We start from the raw sequence: 26,757 nt of genomic DNA, 5'->3' as shown, positions 1-26,757 counted from the left end.
AAGAGCCATTCACTGTAATGGGACTGACTTCTGAGTAGACATGCATAGGCTTGGGCTCTTAGGCTGCAGTCCTAGCCACACTTTCCTGGGAGTAAGCCCCAATGACTATAATAGGACTTACTTCTAAGTAGACATGCATAGGCTTGGGCTCTTAGGTTCCAATGCTATCCGCACTTTCCTGGGAGTAAGCCTCATTGACTGTAATGGGACTTACTTCTGAGTAGACATGCATAGGCGTGGGCTTTTAGTCCCCTCCCAGGCCAAATTAGCGTTCTTTTGCAAATAGAAGTCTTGGATTCCATTGACTTTCATGCAGACTTGAGGGCTCCCCCCTCATTTCTAAATAGTTACAATCTTTTTTTTTCTTCATTAATGGAGAGCACAAACCTATGCAAAAGTAAGGCACAATCCTATGCACAATCCTCTGCAGAAGTTACTTACTCGGATGTAAATCCCATTGTGCCAAATGGGGCTTACACCCAGGAAAGTGTGTAGAGGATTGCAGCCTAAAACCTGAGTTGAAAAAAAGCAGAAATGCCTGCATTTGGGAGGAGGGAAAGGAAAGAGGCACATCCTGTTGTCTGCTCACAACTACAGTGTCCTCATGGGCAGCTCTAAGGGGTCCCCAACCCCCACCCCAAGACTTCCAAAGTGAATTCAAAGGGATGACTGTGTGTAGTAGAGGGTCTCAACTCTAGCCCATAGAGATAGCAGTCTTTTCTTATTGGCTGGCCTCCAAATGGTGGAGGCATAAGGACAGCACAGACATAGAAACTATATAGATAGTAGGATATGGACTCTATCTGTTTTAAATCTTCCCTTGTCAATATTATTTAGCAAAGGAGCAAGCACAATCCTCCAACATCTCAGAGAAAAGGGGACAATACTGTGAATTTAGGGTACATAGCTCACAAGCTGGAGGATTTTTTCATTGCATAAAATAACGTAACAAGACTTTAAATGTATTTATTTGTTTTTCACATTTTTATACTGCCCTTCCTCCAAAGGCTCAGGGCAGTGTACACAGCTCCTCCCCTCCTTTTGTCCTCACAACAACCCTGTGAGGGAGGTGAAACTGAGAGAAAGTGACTGGCCCAAGGTCACCCAGGAAGCTTCATGGCTGAGGGAAGAGTCGAACCTGGATCTTCCAGGTCTAAGTCCACCTCCCAAACCACTACACCATGATGCGTCCTTTAGGAAACACCATCAGGAAAAAAAATTGAATGCCAATAGATGTAGAAACCAAGACTTTGTGCATAACATAGGAAAAGAAAAGACCTGATGGATCAGGCCATGTGCCCATCTAGTCCAACTTTCTGTTTCACACAATGACCCACCAATTACCTCAGGGAAGTCCTCAATCAGGAGGGACAGCATATTTTTCTTCAGTCATTGCTTCCCTGCAACTGGGATTCAAACACATACCACCACTGAACCAGAAGGTAGTACATAGCTATCTTGACTAGTAGATATTATCTAACTCCTGTCCCCTTTTAAAGTCATCCAAAGTATTGGCCATCATTACATCATGTGGCAATGAATCCCACAACCTAATGAACTGTGTAAATACCCTCTTTTGTCCATTTTATATCTCCAGCCAATCAGTCACTGATTCCCAACCTGTGGTCCTTGGACCATAGATTGTCCACAGGACCCTGCGAAGTGGTCCATGAGATCTCAGGAAAACCCTAACACTAAATCACCTTTGATCACTTCCATTGTTTCACTGAGCAAGCAATCATCCATGGACTACCAATGAGGGTGGAGAACAGACTGTCCACAGCCACAACTACTGAAGTGTCAGCTGTGGTTGTGGGAATTCATTCTCCGTCCTCTCTGATAATCTGTAGGAAGCACTTGGGGGACAGACCACCAGGCAGGGTGGAGACCAGACCCCCCACAGCCTCATGTGGCCCACGATGATTCCAATTTTTGCCCCACAGGTTCCTAAAAGTTGGGAACCACTGGTTTCACTGAATGCCACCTGGTTTTAGTTTTGTGAAAGGGAGAAAAAATTCTCTCTCTCCACATTGCATAATTTTATTGGTTTCAATCAGCCCCCACCCCATGAGGCAATCATATACCAAAGTTGCACAGACATCACTGCTACTACACTGACACAGCCCACCAATCATGGGGTGTCAACCCGATGTCAATACAATGTCAGCCTGACGTGCAAAGAGGCAATCACTGCATCTATGCAGCACCAACACTGGCAACCAGAGACAAGCTGTCAGGGGACAGAAGCAGGTACAGATCCATTGAGCAGCCACTGCTGGGACAATGCCCCCAGCAGCCACTGTTGCCAACCATAGGCACATTCTCTGGTTGGTCATCCTACACCCCATAGCCTTTACATCACTGCTGACACCTGCTACACAGTTGCCCAGCATATGCTGGGATGTTCAGGGCCCCCCTGGGAGTGCACTGTACAAGGATGCCACATCCAAGGGGGTGCCAATCCCAGCTGGCTGGAATCCTCTGCCTGCCTTTCCTGCTAGAATGAGCTGGGCAGGCACCTCAGCCATTTGGCATGCTGGCCTTAGTGCAGACTCACAGGAGAATGGCTGGTGGCTGCTTGCCCGGTGAGCAGTACTGAGGAGGGCTGACAATGCTGGCTACTTTGCAGGACCCTCATTCTAGACAACAACAACACAAGAAGGAGGGAGGGCTTAATGGCTCGTACAAGGCCCAGCAACCATCTTCTATCTTGTCTTCCTCTCCTGTGTGTCTCAGCAGCCTCTGGGAGTTGTTTGCATCACTCTGAACTATTCCCATGAGGAGGAGCTGGATCCAAATCAAAGGTCCTTAGCAGCTGCACCTGCTTATTTTATGGGCTCATTAAGAAGTGTCTACTTCAAAGTCCAGAACTATGTTAATGCTTCATAAAGAGGAAGAAAACAGAGTGAAAGAGGGAGGGTGGCAACAGCGGGGTTAGGGGGCAGAAGCAGGGTAGGGGGAGAGTGGTGACAGCCAGAATAGTCTTTGGAGCGCAGGTCTGCTGGGCTTCCCAATGCACGGCATCTGCAGCTAGATACAGTAATAAAGAAAACCAAACACACTCCTAAGTCTCTCTAAAATCTTTTTAAACACAGAAAAACATTGCAGAAAATTAGCTGTATTTAGGCTCACTCTAGAATGGAAAGCGTCCTTTGTGCACCAAAACATCCATCTGCAGCAGCTGTAGCCCCGCAGCTGTCTCCCTGAGCTCCGGCACACTCCTTCATAGTAAGAAGATCCACAAGCCAAAGAACTACTGCAGCAGGCCAGTTTCCTCCCACGCATTTCAGCACATTTGGCAGTAGCAGCAGTTGTACACCCAGCATCCCACGCAGGCATCAAGTCCAGGTGAGATAGGAAAATGTACAATCTAGGCCCCTTTCTTTGGCTCCTGGGCCCCCTTTTGACTCTAGGCTTGGGTACAAATACCCCCCCCCCCTTTTACCCTTCTCTCATAGGTCCTGGCTGGAAGAGGGCCATTCTGGGGCTTAGCATCTCCTGCTGCACACAAGCCACAACTTCACTGTTTTCATCAGCTTCCAACAACACCCAAAGCATGTTCAGTAACTGGACTCCAGTTTGAGCCTCGCTGATCTTCAATGGTGCTTTCAAACGATGCCCTTGAAGTTGTCATTCCCTCCCCCGTTTCTGGGGCGGCCGGTTTGGATTTCCAGGCTATAATCCTGTACACCAGTGGTTCTCACACCTTTAGAACTGGGACCCACTTTTTAGAATGAGAATATGTCAGGACCCACCAGAAGTGATGTCATGGCTGGAAGTGACATCATCAAGCAGGAAAATGTTTAACAATCCTAGACTGGAAGTCCCCGGAATAAGTCCCATTGAATCTTAATGTTAAAAGAATATACAGAATAGCTTGTTACAAGTACAGGTCTGTAACATTTCTCCAAATGCTCCAAAGTCACACCCCATGGTAGCATCAAGTCTAATTTATTAAAAATAAAATATTGAAATGAATGGGGACCCACCTGAACTGGCTCATGACCCACCTAGTGGGTCCCGACTCACAGTTTGAGAAACACCGCTGTACACACTTCCCTGGGAGTAAGCCCCATCAGATGCAATAGGACTGACTTCTGAATAGGTATGCATCGGATTGCACTGCAGAAGCCCCTCCCAGCTTGCTCAGCGCACTAAACGCCCACGTCCGCCCCCGCCCCCAGGAGGAGGATGCCCAACCTGCTGGCTGCGCGCAGATGCGCCGTTGTCACTAGCTTGCTCCTTGCAAAGCCGTTCTCCGGGCTGCCTGCGTGTGTGTCCTTACTTCGCCGAGTCTATGCTGAGCCTCCTGCTCCGATCCCAGGTGGAGGTTCCCCCCCAGGCTCTGAGTGTCTCCCTTGCCGCTTGGCTTCATCCTCCCACCTGCACGAGCTGGCTGATTTGACCGGTGGCGGGACTGGGCTGCCTCGCCTTCTACACACGCTTTGCCCCGCGGACCTGTCTGCAGCGTTGAGAGAAGACCTAGGAGGCGCCTGTACTGGAAGCTCTGCTCTGCCCTAGACCTCACCTTGCCCCATGGATCTCTGGCGGATCGGGCACCTGGCAGCTGTTTTCTGCCTGACTTGCCTGCTGCTCAAAGCCTTGCAGCTGTATCGCCGAAGGCAGGAGCTCCTGGCCACGCTGAGCAGCTTCCCCGGGGCTCCAATGCACTGGCTGCACGGTCATATCTATGAGGTAGGTGCCTGTCAGCTGGGAAGAGCGCCCTGCCTTTGCGCACTAAGGCAGCCCTAATAGGATGCTGCTGCCGGCTCCACACAGGCTCAGCAAACCAGAGCATCCTTGCTGCAGCCACGAGTGAGCCATCTTCGTGATCTTCGGCTCTTGCCGGTTCACAGATGAGCCATCCGCAGCCCAGATCCGATGCACGTTCATTCAGAAGTGAATCCCTCTCTCTTCCATGGAGTTTATTCTTGGGCGATGCCAGAAAGCGCCCCCCCCCCCAGGAATAGCGTTGCCCCAATGCCTACTGCAGAATCATAACCTCAAGTCTGTAGCCCTAAACGTGCTTTCCGTGATATGCAAGGCCCATAAAAATCGACTTGCTTGAAATGAAATACAGTATTGTATGTCTAGGATGCAAGGAGTGTCATCACTAGGGCTTGCGTCACCCAGGGCAGGAGGCCAGCTCGTCAACCCCATGATGGATTGCCTCCCATGCAGTGGGCGGCGCAATGCCCTGGGCGGTAGGTGTGGTGACATATCATCACCGTGCCCCAACTAGATTTTCTTTGGCTATAACTTTTGATAGAATAGATATTTCAATGTGGTATGTTTCATTGCATTCTGCATTCAGCTCCACATGGAATGATACGTAACGTGATGGTATTATTTTTAAAAAACCCCAAAATTTAAATTTTTTTGGCCAGTAGTGGTGTCACATCCCCCCCCCCCGTGTGTCACCCAGTGTGGCCTGCACCCCCTAGTAATGCCACTAGATGGGAGTGTTAATGTGAAGTATAGCATTATTACCAGAGGGACCTGCAATTGTAAACAATAATTACAAAACATTGAAATATAAAATACCAGTCAAAGGACTCTAAATTAAACTCATTCTTCAAAGGAGGATAATCCCCTCCTCTCTCTTTTAAATATAGATCAAATATGTATTCCTTTTAAGAAAAGGCAGATAGCAAGCACTATCTCAAGGAGAGAGAAAAAAAGAAAAAAGTGGAAACACACCAACAAGGAAGCAAGTGCCCTCCCTTGCCAGATGCAAGGGAGGGCACCAGGATGCAGGTCTCTTGTTATCTGGTGTGTTTCCTGGGGCATTTGGTGGGCCGCTGTGAGATACAGGAAGCTGGACTAGATGAGCCTATGGCCTGATCCAGTGGGGCTGTTCTTATGTTCTTAAAGTAGAAAAAATGGAGGGGGGGGGGGAAGGCTTGCAATATGGAAAGTTTCCTGAGGCACCCATCTTATGATGGATTCCAAATACTATTTTAAATTAGCAATTTTCATAACTCTTTGCCACCACGGGGGGGACGGACAGACTAGGAAAGTTAGTGCTCATGCAACCTTCAGAATATGTCTCTGGACAGGAAATCCAGTAACTTATATTGGTGTTCTTGCCAAGCTGAAAGTTTTGTACTCCTCCCCCACCCACTTTCCATTTCTTCTTTAATCTGAAAGTTTTACTTACACGTGAAGAATAAACATACCGTTGGGCCTTGGGGTCTACACACGTCTTATTATCCCATTGGGCACATAACATTGGGCACATAACATTGGGCAGTGCAGCTGCAATTCAGTTCATTGTTTGGAGTCCAACTTCTCATGCTTCTCCTGGGAACAGCTTAGTGGGAAAACAATTCCCAGGGGCTGGGAGACACAAGGAGGTGTTTGCTGGCTGTTACAGTGGGTTGAGATATTAAGACCTGAGAGCAGAACTTGGGTGTCTCTGGGAAAGAAGGGCTAATATTGTGCCACATCACTGGAACATTGCTTAGAATGAAGCAACACCTTCACATTCTTGGCTGGTTGAGATGAGCAACCTGATAGTGGAGGCTTCTTTGTGTGCACTTCTCTGTCCTATGTATCAGGCTCCAGAGAGTCCCTGCCCTGCGTGACAGCATTAGCCAGCTGAAGGGTTTACTTGACTTGCAGCCAGTCTTGTCCCTGTCTAAATGCTGTTTGATGGCAGAGAAAGTCGAAAAACTGGCTGTGGGAGTTCAGAGTTCTTGGGGATAAACGTCTGCAGGGGATAAACATGAAAAAGTTTCCATGTGTTTCTTTTATTTGTTTTGATAAAATACCCTGTATGTAGTTTTCTGATTATGTTCATCTTCTGCCCCCTCGAGCATATTTTTCCTTCCTAGCCCTTAATTCCTAGAATAAGAAAGGTAAGTCATTTACAATTCTCTCTCTCTCTCTCTCTCTCACACACACACACACATACACACACACACACACCCCTTCTCTGGCTCACTTTTAAAATATATAGTTCTTTGGCTGGGTAATGCCTTAATCTCCATTGACAATGTCTCTCCCAAGGAATCACTCTTTGCCTTTGTCTCCCCTCCCTTTCTGTTCCTGTGTCCTTCACTTCTTTCATCCATCATAACTCAGGCTTCTTGAGATTCCTTTCTGCCCAACTGGCCCAGCCAGTTCTGTTGGTTTCCTATTTATTTATTTAGGGCACAATCCTAACCAGGTCTACTCAGAAGTAAGCCCTATTTTGTTCAATGGGGCTTTCCCTCAGGACAGTGTGGTTAGGATTGCAGCCTTATGGACAATCCCAACCAGGTCAACTCAGAAGTAAGTCCTATTGTTCAATGGGACATACTCCCAGGAAAGTGAGGTTAGGATTGCAGCCTTAGGGCCCAATCCTAGCCAATTTTCCAGTGCTAGTGCAGCCGTTCCAGTGGGGCATGCGCTGCATCCTGTGGTGGGGAGGCAGTCACAGAGGCCTCCTTAAGGCATGGGAACATTTGTTCCCTTACCTTGGGGCTGCATTGCGGCTGCACCAGTGCTGGAAAATTGGATAGGATTGGGCTCTTAGACAACTAAACACAATTAACAAACACAAACCTTCAATACCGTAAACGTATAATAACACACACTACAACATACAACAAAAATAATAAAAACAGACATTGAAAGATATGTAGTAAGTGCAGAGTCCTAAATCTAAATCACTTTGTTCTTTGAGTGCTGGAAACTCTACTTGAAGGGGAGATTTCAGAAAGTGACAAAGGGCAGAAAAACATTCAGAAGTAAACTGGGTTCTTTGTGATATTGTGGGAATGAAACTGAACTTCCGAAGCCTTAGGAGGGCATAGGGTAGTCCTTACTACATAGGAAACTGCTCTTCCACTATGTTTTGGATAATCAACCAGCCAGAAAACTCCACAAGGCTATTGAAGGTGCCCTTCCCTTCATGTTCTCAGGTTCAGGGCTCTGTATTGTACTCGTACATTCTTCCCTTTTTAGCCGTTCCTAATCTGTTCCTGAAATTGGCTCTTATAGTGGAAATCCAGATAATAAGTGTCAGGGCCACCGGAATGTGTGTGTGTGTGTGCACATGTGTTGGGCTCCTGCCCTTCACTTGGCTTCCTACTCATATAGGTACAGCCACCTATGTAGAGCCTCCAATGCCACATCCCCTGGCTTGTCTCCTCAGGGCTCTTTTCCTCTTCAGAACAGAAGTAGGAAGAGGATTTACAGCACCCACCTCAGCTTGTTCTAAAACCACTTCTCCAGTCCTTTCTCTTCCCTGGCACTCTCCTTATATTCTTGGGGCTGTGGCTGGTTCCTCCCCCTTCCTGGTTCCACCCACCCAGCCTGGTCACCTTATGGGTCCAAACCCTCCTCTCCAGAGAGGCAGGAAGGCTCCTGTGGATACTTGCCATAACTTGCTGCTCCATGTCTGGTCTAGTGAGTTCAGGCGTGCCCCACTCAATGGACCAATGGCTTGCATTCTGCCCTAGTAAGGCCTTTCCAGCCTTCCCTGGCTTGTACCTGGCCCTGTGTCCACTGAACAGGCAACTCTCTGGGTTGGGTATGTCCAGCCCCAGACACAGAATATAATTATTACATTAATTTAAAAGGGGAAAATTCTAATTTGTTCCAAAGCCATTGCAAGCTCACCCAAAAATTATCCGAAATGCCTAACAGCATAATGAAAAAAAGTGGTGTGGCATGATAAAATAGAGCAGGCATGTCCAACAGGTAGATCACAATCTACCTGTAGATCGCGGAGGGGTCAGAGGTAGATCGCCAGCCCCACTTGGCTCCATCTCTCCAGCAGCTCGCCCCATCGCTAGGAGAGTGCTTGTGCCGGCAGGTTGTCTGTCGAGGGCTTGCCGCCACTGCTGATCCTTTGCCTGTCTTTTTTCCCTGCCTGCGGGAATCTTGCCTGTGGGTGTATTGGGGGCACTTGTTGTTTTCGTGCCAATAGTTTGTGGGTACCCCAGGGGGCCGCTACCTGCGCCCCGCAACGAGATGCCACAAGCCCGGCGTCATACCTGGTCTCCTGCCTCTCAGAATCACCCATTCCTGCTCCTGCCCCAACACCCCTTAGAAGTGTGTTATATACCGGGCGATATCCATTCGCCCGGGCTTTAGCTGAATACACTTACCGTATTAGTTGTGTTGTGAGCTGGTCGTTGGTAGCTTTATAGTTTGCTTTCATTAAATGTGTTCAGGCAGACACAACAAAGTGTCAAGAATTTGGTGATTTTGGCTTTTGGCTTTTCCAATTTTGTTCTAATTTGCCTATGCCTTGCCTTCAAATTGGTTCAAACCACTGTGACTTTTGCTTGCCTCTGCAATTTTATTTTGCCTAGCCTTTGTGTTGATGCTACACTGCAATTTTATTTCACCTTGACTTTGCGTTGATTCTACACTGTGTGCAGAATTTATTAAATCCCGTGTGGTCGTATTTGAACTTGTTTGGCGGTATTTGATTTTATATTGTTTGCTGGACAGGTGTTTGAGTTTTTTTGATGATGGTTTGGTGGTATTTGATTATTGGTGCCAGTATGAGGAATTCTTATTTTTACTTTTAGAACTGCATGTGTGGTTTCGGCATCTCCAGTCCTTGCATTGCACATCATCCAGAGGTCTTCAATTCCTGTTGATCTTTAATACTTTGGGACAGTGACAGTTTTGACCAGATTCAGCCAGTGTTTATACTAACTTAGCAGATTTGGCCTTCTTACATCCAGCCACCCAAGTAAAACGAAGATGCATGTTCCAAAGAAGAGCAAAACCTACCACTTTCATGATGAATGGGAAATGGACTACTTCTTCATCATGGTGAAAGACAAGTGTTGTTGTCTAATTTGTAACGCTCCAGTATCCTTGCCCAAAAAGGGTAATTTGAAATGTCATTATAAGGCTCTGCATAGCAATAAGTTTGATGCTGATTTTCCACCTAAAAGTGAAATTCATAAACTGAAGCTCAAAGAACTTAAATTGAAATTGGCTACTCAGCAACAGTTGATGGCGAAGACAAGGTCACATTCGGTCAATGCAACCATAGCATCCTTCAAGGTCAGCAACCTGATCTCAAAGAAATGCAAACCTTTCACTGAAGGGGAATTTGTAAAAGATTGTTTTCTTGAAGCAGCTGACAACCTTTTTGAAGGATTTAAAAATAAGAAAGAGATCATAGCTGCTATTCAAGATGTACAATTGTCAAGAAACACCATCGTGCAGCAAACTGAAAAGATGTGTGGAGACACAACTGAACAATTGTTGGAGGATGTTTCAAATTGCTTTCTCACTCCAACTGGATGAATCTGCAGACATAAGAGACACAGCCCAGTTACTAGTCTTTATCCAGATGGTTTTTGAAGACTTCAGTGTTAAAGAAGAACTACTTGGAATGATTTCTTTAAAAGGGAGAACTACCAGTCAGGAAATATTCAGTTCTTTCCATTCTTTTGTGACAAAGCGTAATCTTCAGTTGCATAGACTTGTTTCCATCACTACTGATGGAGCAAGAGCAATGACAGGTGAGGTTAACGGTTTCATAGCCCTCTGTAGACAGCATGACAACTTCCCAGATTTCCTTTCTTACCACTGCATCATTCACCAGCAAGTTTTGGCAAGCAAGAGACTCAATACAAAGACTGTCATGGACATCAATTTCAAAATTGTAAATTCAGTTCATGGAAGATCACTTCAAAGACGGCTTTTCAATCTTACTCTTGATGAAGGGGCAGTGGAAATCATTTTGCACACAGATGTAAGGTGGCTAAGTAGGCACAAATTTCTGCAAAGATTTCATGATTTGCTGAATGAGATAAGAAGTTTTTTGAAGGAGAGGGGAGATGACCAAGCAGAGTTGGAAGATGAGGAGTGGTTATGTGATCTGGCATTTCTTGCTGACTTTCCAGGCGAACTAAGTGATATGAACCTTGAACTACAAGGTAAAAACAAATGCATTTGCGAGATGCTGAGTACAGTTTCATCCTACAAGAGCAAATTTGAGCTAATGATGACTGACCTTGCAAATAACACTTTTGATCATTTTCCTAATACGCAGGACCATCTGGGACAATATCCAAATTTTGTTTTTCAGAATGAGAAGTATGTGACAGAAATCTGTTCTGTTATCCAGGAATTCAAAAATAGATTCTGTGACTTCCAAAAAATTGGAACAGTTGTGGAGTACTTTTCATACCCATTCAAAGTAGATGTGGACATTAAAGAAACTGCAGCTGCTATCAGTAAAAATTACTAATTGAACAAGCCATCTCTTGAAAACATAATATTAACCCTTAAAAATGACATTTTTCTCAAGACCCGTGCTGAGCAAGAATCATTTTGGAAGCTAGTGCCTAGAGACAAATTTCCCAACTTGGAAGATGCAGTGAAGCTGTACACTCTTGTTTTGGCTCAGCTTATTTGTGTGGATCTGTGTTTTCCCATCTGAAAATGACAAAGAGTACACAATGTTCCAACATGACAGATGAACATCTCCAGGATTCCCCGAGACTGGCCCTCACGCAATATTTACCCAACTTCAAAAAGCTGGTGGATGAAATGCAGGCTCAGATGTCTCACTAAAGAGGAAGAGCGAAATATTAAAGATTGTGCAAGATCAGCCTGGATTAATATTCAACCTAAATTTAACACAAATTACTCAATAAAAGTTAAAGTTTTATTAAGATGGTTAAAGAAAGTTATTACTCAATAAAACTTTAAGAAAAAATGTACTTTCCATTTCCCCTCGCAGTTCTTACTGGATCTTCGTCTCTCTGTTTTGTTTTTGCTTAATTTGCTTAACAGCTGATCACATCCAAGTAAATGACAGAAGGTTCATTAAAAATGGGGGGGGGGAATCCTCCAACTTTATTGGGTTAAAATTTAATTTGAAATTAATTTGAAACTTAATTTTCATGGTGGTAGATCACTGGCACTTTTAGCCGGAAAAAGTAGATCACGACCTGTTCGAAGTTGGACATGCCTGAAATAGAGTGAATAACAATTAATAACATTATACAGCAGCAGTTCTTAAACTGTGGGTTGCGAAAAAACCACCGCTCATTCCAAGCTGACAGTGAAAATGTATTGAGATCCGTGGAAGCTGAAACGAAGTAGCATGTGCGTGTTTACTAGGGAGTAGGTTAACATGGCCACCAGAATGTTATGGCCACCAGAATGGTCCCTATCCGGTGAATGCAGGCCCCAAAAAACTCATGCAGGAAGGGGCAAAAAGCACTGATGTTCCTGGGACATGTGTCACAAACCACCAGAACATGATGATGTCATTGCAATTACTTCCTGCATGCTCCATGTGGTTGTAGTTGCTTGGAACAGTAGGGCCATCTGCTTTTTTTTTTTTAGCTTTGAAAGATAGCAGATAGCCATTCCAAATGAAATGGCTACCCACTTTGTTCAAAACTAAAAAAGTGGTTGACCCAGCTGCTCTGAGTGACAGCAGCCACTCGAAGTGGCTGTGCATTGCTCAGAGCGGTCGGGATGCCTGCTTTATTTCAAAGCTAAAACAAGGGGGAGACTCAGCCTCTTTGAGCTACACATGGGGAGGGGACCTTCAAGAGTGGGAATCTTCTTGAAAGAAGCTGGCTGCTGCTCTGAGTGACTGATCTGACTAACTGGGAGGGAGTAGATGGCAGCACCTTCCCAGTAGGCATGCCACCCTTGGTCACTTGTACCTTCTGACCCTCCCCCCTCCACCAGTATGCCGGAGGCAGAAAACACAACCTTTGAAGTGGTCTCTGTCTTTTAGGGGAGGCTTTGATTAAAAGAGCATCCTGGGCCATGAAGGATTGTTAGGAAACAGCAACTGGCCACTTAAAATATTAGCAATCAAAGCAATGACTAGTCAGCATGCTGGACTCCAAAATTGCAATAGTTACTATTTAACTACAATATTAGCAAAGCCAGTGTAAGTTAAAGTCTGTGTGGATGACAATGCCATTATCAACAGTAACTGGAAACAAGCACACCCTTCACACACAAGAAGTGATTTTTTTTTAAATAAATAGAAAAACAAAATTTTATTTATTGTGAATAAATAAATAAAAACATAAATGGAAATTTTATTCCTCTCTCTTTCTCTCTCTCTCTCTTGCTCTTTAAGCAAAGCTAGGTGGGTCATGATAGTGTCATTTTAAAAAGTGGGTCCTGGCGCTAAAATGTTTAGGAACCACTATATATAGTATTGTACCATATCAATAAAGCCAAGGTGTTAGTTGGAGGAAGAAGAGTGGGAGAGTGTGGTGGTAGTGGTGAGGAAGACTGATGAATGACCCGAGAAGTGGAGTGTGAATTTCATGTTCCCTGTAAGCGTAGCTGCCTGAAGCTATATTGGAAGCCCTGCACTGTTGAAAGCCATTTCTGTGCACTCAGGCTTGGATGGGCTGAATCCAGCAGGCAGTGCCACCTTTCCCATTGCTTTCCCATTTGGCTTCTGTTCTTAGGCTTTTTGTCACAGCGCTCTATTGGCTTCTCTTGCAAAAGCAAAGGGAGAGAGGCTGATAGAGCACCAAGAGGGGCAGTGCTCTGGAATGCTGCAATTATAGTCACAGTAGCGCTCCATGCACTTAGGGGTGAAATTAGAGGGGAACTGCGTTCAGTGCATCACCCAGCAGCTCCAGTAGATTCATTCAAAGTGGAATCTTTCAGGTGCCTTGTGCCATTATTTCTCTTATTTACCAGCAGGTGGCGCTTTGCTTCACCTAACTCTTTGTTTTGGACTTTATAGTGAAAATCACCAAACCATTTTAAAGTTCATGGTATGGTAAGTGAAAATCTGTACAGCAAACATAAGGATGGTGGGGGCAGAGTATATGGGCTTAGCTTGAAAAGTAGGCTAACAGGACTTGTTGGCTGGAATAAGATAGGGAATGTTCAGGGATGCTGGGAATGGGTGCTAATGTTATCAAGGGGCATATGGCCAGGGATGTTTGTATCTTGAAAGTTCTGAAGTTGACTGTACTTAAGTCAGGGAGTTTGTGCATGTACATGCCCAAATATCAGTTCACCACTAAAATGGTGAAAAACTAAGATGGTTTAATGGAGTATAGTACTTCTATTCACACTCACTTGTACTGACATGTCAAAATTATTAATTTTGACAGACTTTTAAATTTACATTTCACAATTCAGATTGATGTCAGGTCTTGTATTGTGCTGGATATCTCCATTTAGCCTTTCAACTGTCAGAGTTGGGTCCTGTTATTAGCTGTCATCTGTAGCAATATTTATTTTGATCGTCTCAATCAAGTCTCAAGAAAAGACTTCATAAACAGTCATAGCCAGTTTCATTTCCTTCTTTACTCTCTTGTATTGTTGCAGATGTTACCCATTTCCAGTGCTTTCAAGAAAGTAGAGATCTGGAGCCGTCTGTACCCATTTGCCTTCCCGTTGTGGATTGGGTGCTTCTCTGCAAGTTTAGTCATAACACATCCTGACTATGCAAAAACATTACTTGCAAGAACAGGTAAGGGACAATAGATTGGTTTTCTTAAAGTTTGGAATATTATGGCCCAATCCTAAATGAGTTGGGTGCCCGCACAATGCATGTTGCACCAGCAACTGCTCTATGGCAGATGAAATGCAGCATCCACCACCAGAGGAGGTAAGGCTGTGCAGGATGTGAAAATGGGTGGGGAGGAGGATGGATCAGGGTCAGGAGTGGCATGAGTTTGGTGGTGGTGAAATCCTAACCCCCTTTCCAGGCCTGATCTGCCTTCATGGATCAACTCAGACTTGAACCAGTTATTGAGCTGGCTCAGGTCCAAGTTGACACACCAAGCCTGCATGGGCTTTCCTTCAGGGTAAGGTAACAAATTTTCCCTTACACCAAAGAGGCCTCTAGAGGCTGAAAGGTCCCCACAGGATGCAGTAGAGGCCATGACAGCGCCAATGCATTGCTGTGTGAGGAGTTACGGTGGATTGGACTGTTAGTCTCTCTCTCTCTCTGTGATTGCTGTCATAGTGGTTGTGATACAATTGCATACTATAAAAATCAAGGCTAATTTCCTTGTTATCCACCTTTAGCATGGAAGAAAACAGATTCCTGTGCCAGGATATGCATGTAGTTGGAGAATGTTGTATACAGCAGTCATTGCTCCAGTCTCTTAAGCACTGCTGTGATATTGTAGTCAGGCAGAACATCCTTGGGGCACGGCTTAGAACCCTGGAATTGTTTAAATTAGCATTTATATCTGCATAAGAGACACAAGAGCTTTGTAAGTTCTCTTTTTCATTATGCTGATGGTATATGAGAACCCCTAACATGCACGACCTTTTCGTACTGTTGTCATAAGAAACACTGAAACAACTGGGAGGATTCAGTGTGGTGGTTTCATCCTCACTGGTGCGACAGTGGTGTGCAGGGGCCAGCATAAGAAGGAGGACTGAAGATGTTTGTTCAGCTACCTGGAATGTACCTGTGTGAGGAATGATGGATTAGATGCTGCTGGGCAAGTCAGACCTACGGCAGAAAACTGGGTGCAGTATGCTTCCAAAGGATGAGGGCGATGAAAGAGAAGGAGAATTTGGGAGCTGAGTGAGATGCTCACAGGTTCTTTAGGTGACTTCTCAGGAGACAGGGAATAAGTTTATTCACGGATGCCAGTGGGGATGGTTTTTATTATAAGAGAATTGCAACCCAATCCTAACCGGCACCAGAGCAGTGGGGCCACTCTGCTCACTCTGTGTGGGAAGGAGCAGGCTGGAGGTCTTACCGAGCTGAGGGGGCATTTGTCCCCTTACCCAGGGTTACGCCGCAGCCTACGCAATGGGGCTCCTTGGATCCTCGGCAGCTTAATCACTGACACAGGTCTGAGAAGCCCTGTGTTGGGCTCCCCCCCCCCCCCGGAGGGGGAATAGGATATGGCATGCACTGCTGCTGCTGATCCCAACTCCCTCCTGGGCTGGATCTACCCCTTCATGCCCCCATTCCATTCCCCCTCCCCCACCCTTCACTGCCTGGCAGGGGCTTACCTGCCCCATCAAGTACTCCGTTTGGATCCAGTACTGGTAAGACAGATCAGGCCTTTCTGCCAGCGCTCCTTACTCACAGGGTGTTGTAGAGCATTTTATGACACTTTTGCAACATCCTAGATCAGTGCAGCAGTTGCTGCACTGGAATAAGCATCCATTAGGATTGCGCCACTACTTGTTAATTAATATGGGCAGCATAATAATTTGGGGGACCATTCATTTGTGTGTGCAGTGGGGATTTAAGCCATCCCATAATGCAGGAAAACACTTTGCTACTAGTCATACCACGCATGTTGCAGTATTTATGTGCATGTGTATGTATTTTCCAACTTTTTCAGTATGACACTTTCTTCTTGTATAGTCTCATAATTGATTAATCTTCTTTGTATTGCCTCAGTTTATTCATGATAGAGTGCTCATAGGTTTGTGGTCTGTTGCTTAAATATGGTTGGGTACTATGAGTTGGTACTGAAAAGTTTTCTTTTCTGATGTGTCTTTTACAGATCCAAAAGACAATGTGGGTTATCGCCACTTAGTTCCATGGATTGGTAGGTATATTCAAGCGTTTAAGGTGGGCCCTTTTCCCTTCTTATCCCAAAATATCTTCTTATCCCAAAATATCTCCATTCAGGTAGGAACAGGTAGCAGTTTTTCTAGTGCCTGGACTGCATCCTAGATCTGCATGCTAGAACTAATGACCTAAGCGCAGCCTGCCAAGAGGACTCTGATCAAGGGAAGCCATCCATTAGAATGCAGTATTGGATTCAGATAGTAGATAAGTTCTTATTTGTGATTTCTAAAATAAGTTAAGTAAAATTAACTAGCTGGTGTTCAAGAATCGAATCACAAAAAGTTCCTCCCCATAGGTGTGCAATCCAATGTTGCATTTGAAATTGATATTCTGTAATCTGGTCTTGAATTTGGCAAATTGCTAATGTAGGTACAGGGAAAAGTGGTGGCTGGGTTAGCTCTGTTTATTTTAGTAGATCTGCTGGATGATGTTACTCAAAAGGTATGATTGGCCAAGTGAAGAAAGTTTGACTAAGGGCGCAATCCTAACCCCAGCTTTCCAGCACTGACATAAGGGCAATGCAGCTCCAAGGTAAGGGAACAAACATTCCCTTACTTTGAGGAGGCCTCTGTGAGTGCCACCCAATTGCAGGATGCCGCACACGTCTCATTGGCACCACTATGCCAGTGCTGGAAAGCACTGACATAAGGGGTTAGGATTGTGCTCTAACATGTTCAGCACAGAGATATTGGAATGAAATTTTGCTCTATGCTTTCAGGGTACAGTTCTACGGTTATGGTGTGAATTCTAACTTCCACACCTGATTTTAGAGGGAAGAAAATGCAAAATATTACTCAAGGCAACACACAATCCCCCTGGAACATGAAGATATTGGAATGATAATCAGTGTGCACATTCAGAACTTCATTTTACATATCACTTACAAACTCCACTTCATATCATAGAGTTGGAAAGGACCTACAAGGAAATCCTCCTAGAGCAGGGGTGGCCAACCTGTGGCACATGGACACTTTCTGAGTGGCACAGGCAAAGTTGCCATATATTTTTGAAAAAAAAACACACATTAAATTAATAACAAAGAAACTACCACAGCAGTTTACAGCTTTGCTACTCCTTATACAGCATGCGTCCAAGTTTCTAGTGCTGCAGTGGGCACACTCAGGGCAGCTTGAGTTGCTCTGGTTGGAAAATGGGGAGAAAGGTGGGAAAAGAATGATGGACAGGAGAGAAATTCAAGAGGGCAGATGCTAGAGAGCTGCATTCCGATAGCTGTTGGGTCACTTGCTTACTCAAGAAGTTCTGGGGTAGGCTGTGGAATGCGGTGGGGGTGAGTGGAGCAGTGCCAAGATGGCCGATGAGATCAGAAAAGCCCAGGTGGCCCAACCAGGTGGAGAGACCATCTTTGGGAAAATCATCCACAAACAGATCCTGGCTAAGATCCCATTTTGAAAAACGAGAAGGTGTGCAGACAGAGGGGGGCTGGGCATTTCAAAAGGGCAATGAATGCAACTTTTGTGGACCTCAGAATGGGTCCTGCAGACTGAAGGTCCATGCAGGACACCGTTCTGACCATTTCAGCAGTCAGCCAGCTGTCTGTGGAAATAATAATAATAATAACTAGGTATTTATTAGGTATAACTAGGTATTATCCGGAAAGACCTAAATAGGTAAAAGTACTCCCATGTTTCTTGCTCTGTATCTTCTGGCACTTCTGGTAAGGGAGATATACTGCCCTTAAACCTGGAGGCTTTATTTAGCCATAATGGTAATAGCTAAAAGCAACGTTAAGGTGGAGTGGCACATTCAAGATTCTCTACGTTAAAAAGTGGCACATGGTGTGCTGTGGGTTGGCCACCCCTGTCCTAGAGGGACAAGGTTGGCCACCTTCAGCAGGTGCTTGTCAAACTTTTGCTTAAAGATCTCCAGTGGGTGAAAGGTGATTGAGACATACAAAATTATGCAGGGGATGGATAAAGTGGATAGGGGGATGTTCTTTTCCCTCTCACACAACACTAGAACCAGGGGCCATCCACTAAAATTGGGTGTTGGGAGAGTTACGACAGACAAAAGAAAATATGTTTCCATTGTGTAATCCATTGTGTAATTAGTCTGTGGAACTGCTTGCCACAGGATGTGGTGATGGCATCTGGCTTGGATGCCTTTAAAAGGGGACTGGATAAATTTCTGGAGAAAAGGTTCATCACAGGTTACAAGCCATGATGGGTATGTGCAACCTCTGAGGCATTTGGTGGGCCACTGTGAGGTACAGGAAGCTGGACTAGATAGGCCTTTGGCCTGATTCAGTGGGGTGATTCTATTCTTAATCCACCATCTCCCTCAGCAATCTGTTCCACTGATTGTTTGACCCTCCTCCCTATGTCACCCCCATTTTCAAAATTAGGGAGCGAGAGAATGCAAAATACATTGACATATAAGTCAATGTATAAGTGTATAAGAGCTGCAGTATAAGTGTTATTTGAGGTCTCTGGAAGAATATGTTTGGCTAGTCGTTTTAACTGACTTTTATTCTGCTCTTCTATCTTAAACCAAAGTGGCTTCTAATAATTAGTATAGAGACACACAAGTCACAACAGGGGTGTCAAACATAAGGCCCGCAAGCTGGATATAGCTCTTGGAAGCTCTTTGTCCAGCTGATAATTGGGCTCTCTCAGTAGCCCTTTCAGTAGCACTGCTTCTACCAAACCTCTGAGGGGGAGACAAAGGAGGCCTCAGAAGGCAAGGAACAATATGGGGGAAAGAGCAGACCAAGAGGAGGGAGGGAGACACTGCCAAGACCCTAATTATCATGAGCTTCTGAACTGCATAGTGACTCCTTTGCAGAAGCTGCACTGCTGAAAGAGCGAACTGTGTGATAATTGGGCTCTTCCATATCTTGCAAATATAATCGAGATTTAAATATTTTCTCTTCTGTCATTTGCAGCTGACGAGTTCCTACTTTAGAACAAAGTGCTAATTTCTGGCCATCGTCTGCTTAATGATATCACTTCCTGCTTAATGATGTCACTTCTGGCCCTCAGCAGGCTCACTGTTTGGCCTATTTCATATGACATTTCATATGACTCATTTCATGTGACACTCCTGTGTTAGAATCTTGTAATATCAGGTTTATAGCTGTTGGCACAATCTATTCCTTGAACTTCATCCTGATTGGTAATCACATTACGAAAAGCTATCTTGATTTTATCTTGGTCTTAGAAGCAGACGTAGGGAGATTTTGAAAGCAAGAAAACAAACCCTGGAGCAAAATTGCTAGCCTTTAGAAATATTAATTTCAAGAAATATTAGAAGGTACTCAGATTCATAAGACCTTAGGCCCAATTGTATGGGAGCCTCACGCTGCTGGAACGATGGTGTTTTAAAACATGACAAGCTGTTTTGTCCAGCTGGGCCTCTACTGCAAGAGGTAAGTGGCTGTCACCACGTGCCAGTGGCCTCACAACAGCCTCAGGAACGGTGAGTCAACACAGAGGTGGGGGGGGAGTAGACGGAGTGGGGCAAGGAGGAGCAGGAACAGGGAAGAGCCTGGGGGCAGGCAGGAGGGTAGATTGAGGCCAGGAATGGGATAGCATCAGTGGTAGCACCACTGCCGATATCCCTCTCCTTGGCCTTGAGCCACCTTCCTGGGTTAAATGGACTTGCACCAGCTAAATTGCAGGTCAGGGCCAGTGGCGTGATTGAAGTCAAATCTAGTTCAGTCTACTCCTTATCCCATTTTTGTGCTTGGAACTTACGGAAGATGAACTAGATCTGGCAAAGAAATTCCAGTGCAAAAATAAAGTTCAGATAACCCCAGAAGATTGTTTCCTCTGATGATCTCAAGACTGTATATTTATTTATTTATTTGATTTATATTCCGCTTTTCTCCCAAAGGGCACCCAAGGTGGCTAACAATCAGGTTAAAAATACAAAACAGCAGATAAAGATTAAAAATACAAAACAGTTAAAACAATTAAAACAAGATAAAATACATGGATAAAATACATAGCATGCAGTAAAAGACAAATTTATAACAGCAGCCCTTATAGTGCCTCGAAGGCTTTCCTGAATAAAAAAGTCTTCAGGCTCCGCCGGAATGCTAATAATGAGGAAGCTGCTCTCAATTCAAAGGGGAGGGAATTCCATAGTGTATTTGTGGAGCCTAAAGTGATCACGGATTCCTGTATTCCTCAGGAAAAGGCTTGTTGGTCCTCGATGGGCCGAAGTGGGTTCAGCATCGAAAACTACTGACTCCAGGTTTCCATTATACAATTCTGAAACCCTACGTCACACTGATGGCAGAGTCGACAAAAGTGATGCTGGTAGGTGCCATTTCTCCAGTTCTGTGACTGTTGCTCTCTAGTCAGTTATGGAACCCCAGAAGCAACATCTCCCTTGTCAGGATGCTCTGTTCAATGAGCTTTTTCTAGAGTCACACTGTTCATTTGGACCAAGAAAAGCAGCTTTGCACTCTTGGAGAGCTTGTGAGGCAGGATGAGCTCTAAACTATTTTTCTCACTGACTTAGGATAAATGGGAGCAGCTGGTCACACAGGGGAAATCAGTGGAGCTCTTTGAACATGTGAGCTTGATGACTCTTGACAGCATCATGAAATGTGCCTTCAGTCACAGCAGCAATTGTCAAATGGACAGGTCAGTATTGACAAACTTCTTGGAGAGAAAGGTCCTCCTAACTCTTATTGGCTCAGGGTACACTATGCAATGACAGAAAATAAGAACATAAGAACAGCCCCACTGGATCAGGCCATAGGCCCATCTAGTCCAGCTTCCTGTATCTCACAGCGGCCCACCAAATGCCCCAGGGAGCACACCAGATAACAAGAGACCTCGTCCTGGTGCCTTCCCTTGCATCTGGCATTCTGACATAACCCATTTCTAAAATCAGGAGGTTGCACATACACATCATGGCTTGTACCCCATAATGGATTTTTCCTCCAGAAACTTGTCCAATCCCCTTTTAAAGGTGTCCAGGCTAGACGCCATCACCACATCCTGTGGCAAGGAGTTCCACAGACTGACCACACGCTGAGTAAAGAAATATTTTCTTTTGTCTGTCCTAACCCGCCCAACACTCAATTTTAGTGGATGTCCCCTGATTCTGGTATTATGTGAGAGTGTAAAGAGCATCTCCCTATCCACTCTGTCCATCCCCTGCATAATTTTGTATGTCTCAATCATGTCCCCCCTCAGGCGTCTCTTTTCTAGGCTGAAGAGGCCCAAACGCCGTAGCCTTTCCTCATAAGGAAGGTGCCCCAGCCCCGTAATCATCTTAGTCGCTCTCTTTTGCACCTTTTCCATTTCCACTATGTCTTTTTTGAGATGCGGCGACCAGAACTGGACACAATACTCCAGGTGTGGCCTTACCATAGATTTGTACAATGGCATTATAATACTAGCTGTTTTGTTCTCAATACCCTTCCTAATGATCCCAAGCATAGAATTGGCCTTCTTCACTGCCGCCGCACATTGGGTCGACACTTTCATCGACCTGTCCACCACCACCCCAAGATCTCTCTCCTGATCTGTCACAGACAGCACAGAACCCATCAGCCTATATCTAAAGTTTTGATTTTTTGCCCCAATGTGCATGACTTTACACTTACTGACATTGAAGCGCATCTGCCATTTTGCTGCCCATTCTGCCAGTCTGGAGAGATCCTTCTGGAGCTCCTCACAATCACTTCTGGTCTTCACCACTCGGAAAAGTTTGGTGTCGTCTGCAAACTTAGCCACTTCACTGCTCAACCCTGTCTCCAGGTCATTTATGAAGAGGTTGAAAAGCACCAGTCCCAGGACAGATCCTTGGGGCACACTGCTTTTCACCTCTCTTCATTGTGAAAATTGCCCATTGACACTCACTCTCTGCTTCCTGGCCTCCAACCAGTTCTCAATCCATGAGAGGACCTGTCCTCTAATTCCGTGACTGTTGAATTTTTTCAGTAGTCTTTGGTGAGGGACCGTGTCAAACGCCTTCTGAAAGTCCAGATATATAATGTCCACGGGTTCTCCCGCATCCACATGCCTGTTGAACTTTTCAAAGAATTCTATAAGGTTCGTGAGGCAAGACTTACCCTTACAGAAGACATGCCGACTCTCCCTCAGCAAGGCCTGTTCGTCTATGTGTTTTGAGATCCTATCTTTGATGAGGCATTCCACCATCTTACCCGGTATGGATGTTAGGCTGACGGCCTATAGTTTCCCGGGTCCCCCCTCTTTCCCTTTTTAAAAATAGGTGTGACATTTGCTATCCTCCAATCTTCTGGCACCATGGCCGTTTTGAGGGACAAGTTGCATACCTTAGTCAAGAGGTCTGCAACTTCATTCTTCAATTCCTTAATAACTCTTGGGTGGATGCCATCAGGGCCCGGTGACTTATTGATCTTTAATTTATCAATGAGGTCTGAAACATCTTCTCTTTTAACCTCTATCTGACTTAACTGCTCGGTCAGGAGGGGCCGTTCGGGCAGCAGTATCTGCCCGAGGTCTTCTGCCGTGAAGACAGATGCAAAGAACTCATTTAATTTCTCTGCCATCTCTAAATCTCCTTTTATCTCCCCTTTCCCTCCCTCACCATCCAGGGGGCCAACCGCTTCTCTGGCGGGTTTCCTGCTTCTAACATATTTGAAGAAGCTTTTATTATTCCCCTTAATGTTGCTGGCCATGCGTTCCTCATAGTCTCGCTTGGCCTCCAGTATCACCTTCTTACATTTCTTTTGCCACAGTTTATGTTCCTTTTTATTCTCCTCATTAGGGCAAGACTTCCATTTACGGAAGGAAGCTTCCTTGCCTTTCACAGCCTCTCTAACTTGGCTGGTTAGCCATGCGGGCACCCTCCTGGATTTAGTGGAACCCTTCTTTCTTTGCGGTATACACCTCTGCTGGGCCTCTATTACTTTTATTTTAAGCAGCCTCCATGCACTCTGGAGAGATTGGACTCTTTTTACCCTCCCTTTCAACCTCCTTCTAACCAGCCTCCTCATTTGAGGGAAGTCCGCCTGTCGGAAGTCAAGGGTTTTTGTTAGAGATTTGCCTGGTATTCTTCCCCCAACACGCACGTCAAAACGGATCGCAGCATGATCACTGTTCCCCAATGGCTCAGTAACGTTTACATCTCTAACCAGGTCCTGCGTACCACACAATATTAAATCCAGAGTCACCTGTCCTCTGGTGGGATCCGTGACTAGCTGATCTAAGCCACAGTCATTTAGCACGTCAAGAAATCCGGTTTCCTTATCGTGACCAGAACACAAATTGACCCAGTCAATATGAGGATAATTGAAGTCCCCCATGATTACAACCCTGTCCCTCCTTGTCACCTCCCTGATCTGTTTCCTCATTTCAAGGTCCCCATCCGATTTCTGGTCTGGAGGACGATAGCACGCCCCCAGTATTACATCGCTGCACAAGCCTGGTAATTTAACCCACAGAGATTCTACGGTGGAGTCGGACCCACCTTCAATCTCTACTTTGCTGGATTCTATCCCTTCCTTCACATAAAGGGCCACCCCACCTCCAACACTCCCCTGCCTGTCCCTCCTGTAGAGTTTATAGCCCGGGATTGCGGTATCCCACTGATTCTCCGCATTCCACCAGGTTTCCGTTATGCCCACTACGTCAATATTTTCCCTTGTCACCAGACATTCCAGTTCTCCCACCTTTGCTCGTAGACTTCGGGCATTCGCACGGAATGCCCCAGGATGCGCTGCTTATTCGCTCCTTTGTCCCCGCATCCTCTCATTGTGCCAAACCGTCTATCACATCCCATCACACTACCTTTCCCAATTTCTTCTCCTACTCTGCCTTTGTCTTGTTGTTCTCTAACCTCCCCATCCTCATCCTATAGGGATGAGGAGTCCCGAACCGGATGCTCCTCGGCTCCTGTCGGCCTTCCCCCAGGGATCAGTTTAAAAGCTGCTTTGCCACCTTTTTAATGTTATGCGCCAGCAGTCTGGTTCCATTCTGGTTCAAGTGGAGCCCGTCCCTCTTGTACAGGCCCCGCTTGTCCCAAAAAGTTCCCCAGTGCCTAACGAATCTAAACCCCTCCTCCCTACACCACCGTCTCATCCACGCATTGAGACCCCTGATCTCCGCCTGCCTAGCTGGCCCTGCGCGTGGAACAGGTAGCACTTCAGAGAATGCTACCTTTGAGGTCCTGGCTTTCAGCTTCCTGCCTAAAAGCCTAAATTTGGCCTCCAGGACCTCCCAGCTACACTTGCCCATGTCGTTGGTGCCGACATGCACCACAGCCGCTACCTCTCCCCCAGCACTGTCTACTAGCCTGTCTAGACAAGAAGTGATGTCCACAACCTTCGCACCAGGCAGGCAAGTCACCATGCGGTCCTCACATCCGTCGCAAACCCCCCTCTCTATGTTTCTAATAATTGAATCCCCCACTACAAGAAGCCCCCGACCCTCCCTCCCGCCGAGGAGTATCCCGAGTGCGTTCGGATACGGGCCCATCCCCTGGAGAAGGGGTCCCCCCTAGGGGATTGTTTCCCTCCTCTCCAGGATGACGTCCTCCAGTCCTGAGACTTCCCACCCGGGCAGCCGAGGAGCTGCACGCCTGAGGTTGGGACGAAGCCTGATCGTCCCCTGAAGTCTCCCCACGGTCCTCCTCTGCCTGCCTGCGCTTCTCCAGGTCGGCCACCAAGGCTTCAAGGGAGCAGACGCATTCCCTGAGACCCTGGAGCTCCTTGCATAAGAACATAAGAACAGCCCCACTGGATCAGGCCATAGGCCCATCTAGTCCAGCTTCCTGTATCTCACAGTAGCCCACCAAATGCCCCAGCGAGCACACCAGATAACAAGAGACCTGCATCCTGGTGCCCTCCCAATGATCAGCAGGCTTTCATGAACATTGGATTTTCATTCCAAATAATAGTTCACAGTTGTGAAACACACAGCCTAGCCACATATGTCACATTCCTTCTACATGTCACTTGTTGGCTGGCAAATATTTCACCATGATCTGCAATGTGGCCTTCTTCTCTCTTATCCAAGAGTAGATGAGTGCTCTTCAACTTGTCAGGGGGGGATCCTCCTCCCTTTCAAGTAGGCAAGGTGGATCAGTTGCCATGTGGTTTTCTATTACTGTATCTGAAGCAGTGTTGACCTGCTTCTGAGTCCTAACGCACTTGCTGAAGACCTCTGGTGTAGACAATAACAAGGTACTGGACCAATGGTCTGAACACAGTGTAAAGCAGCTGCCACAGTCCTATGCTCAATTGTGGTCTTGAGTCTTTAGGCCATGGTCCCAGACCATGGTCAAATTCTAGGTCAGATTCTATTTTGGTGATTCTATGTCTTGTTTTCCCCAGGAAGAATTCTTATGTTCAAGCTGTTTTTGATCTTTGCTCCTTGGTATTTAGCAGAACGTATAACATCCTGGGTCAGAGTGACCTGACTTACTGGTTCACCCCACAAGGATTTCAGTTCCGGAAGGCATGTCAAGTTGCTCACCTCCATACAGGTACTTTGGGCAGGAGGTCAGATCTAGAGGGTAGAGCCTCCGTTTGCCTGAAGATAACATCTGCAGGTCGCCAGTTCGAGGCCACTGGCACCGTGCAACCTTGAAGCAGCTGACAAGCTGAGCTGAGTTATTCCATCTGCTCTGAGCGTGGGAGGGTGGAGGCCAGAATGTGATACCAGATCAGAAAGAAACATCTGAAATGTTGTGGTTCTTGAAAGATAGAACCTTCATTCAATTGTAAAAATCCCTACGGGGATTTAAATAGCCTGCCTACGTAAACCGCCTTGAATAAAGTCTGAGGAGAAATCTGACGACCAAGAAAGGCGGTATATAAATACCTGTATTATTAGTATCATTATTATATCTTCAAATTTGGAGTAATAGGAGTAATAGGAGTGAATTTATGCAGTGTTATGCTTTTATAGCAGTGGTTTTCAACCTTTTTTGGTCTCATGGCACACTGATAAGGAACTAAAATTGTCAAGGCACACCATCAGTTTTTTGACAATGGACAAGGCACACCATGCTGTTGGTGGGGGGCCCACAACCCCCAAAGACCCTATTAATAAATGAACCTACCCCAAACTCCTGCAGACCATTTGCGGCACACCAGTGTGCCATGGCACAGTGGTTGAAAATGGCTGTTTTATAGGTTCCAAAGTGGACACACTTTCTTTAGAATAAAGAAAATGAAGGCAATCCCCAGAGGGCCCAAGAAACAAAACAAGGCAAACCTCCAACTGGTAGCTGAAGAAGAATTAATACAGACAGGCCCCCCCACCCCGTATCTGCTGATC

General features: G+C 45.8%; 1 protein-coding gene across 1 annotated transcript in view; it reads left to right on the top strand.

The window, feature by feature from the left end:
• The first annotated feature begins 4,536 nt into the window (after positions 1-4,536).
• LOC136647748 (cytochrome P450 4B1-like) overlaps positions 4,537-26,757 on the top strand; it is a 30,670-nt gene continuing 8,449 nt past the window's right edge. The window contains exons 1-6 of the mRNA XM_066623495.1: positions 4,537-4,695; positions 14,290-14,434; positions 16,446-16,490; positions 20,666-20,793; positions 20,999-21,123; positions 25,809-25,960. Of these exons, the coding sequence (XP_066479592.1) occupies positions 4,537-4,695; positions 14,290-14,434; positions 16,446-16,490; positions 20,666-20,793; positions 20,999-21,123; positions 25,809-25,960 (754 nt within the window). The remainder of the gene's footprint in view (positions 4,696-14,289; positions 14,435-16,445; positions 16,491-20,665; positions 20,794-20,998; positions 21,124-25,808; positions 25,961-26,757) is intronic.

Source organism: Tiliqua scincoides, chromosome 4 (assembly GCF_035046505.1).
Source record: "Tiliqua scincoides isolate rTilSci1 chromosome 4, rTilSci1.hap2, whole genome shotgun sequence".
NCBI classification, from domain to species: Eukaryota; Metazoa; Chordata; class Lepidosauria; order Squamata; family Scincidae; genus Tiliqua; species Tiliqua scincoides.
The sequence above is the reverse complement of the archived record's forward strand: the minus strand, read 5'-3'. Positions and strand labels throughout refer to the sequence as shown.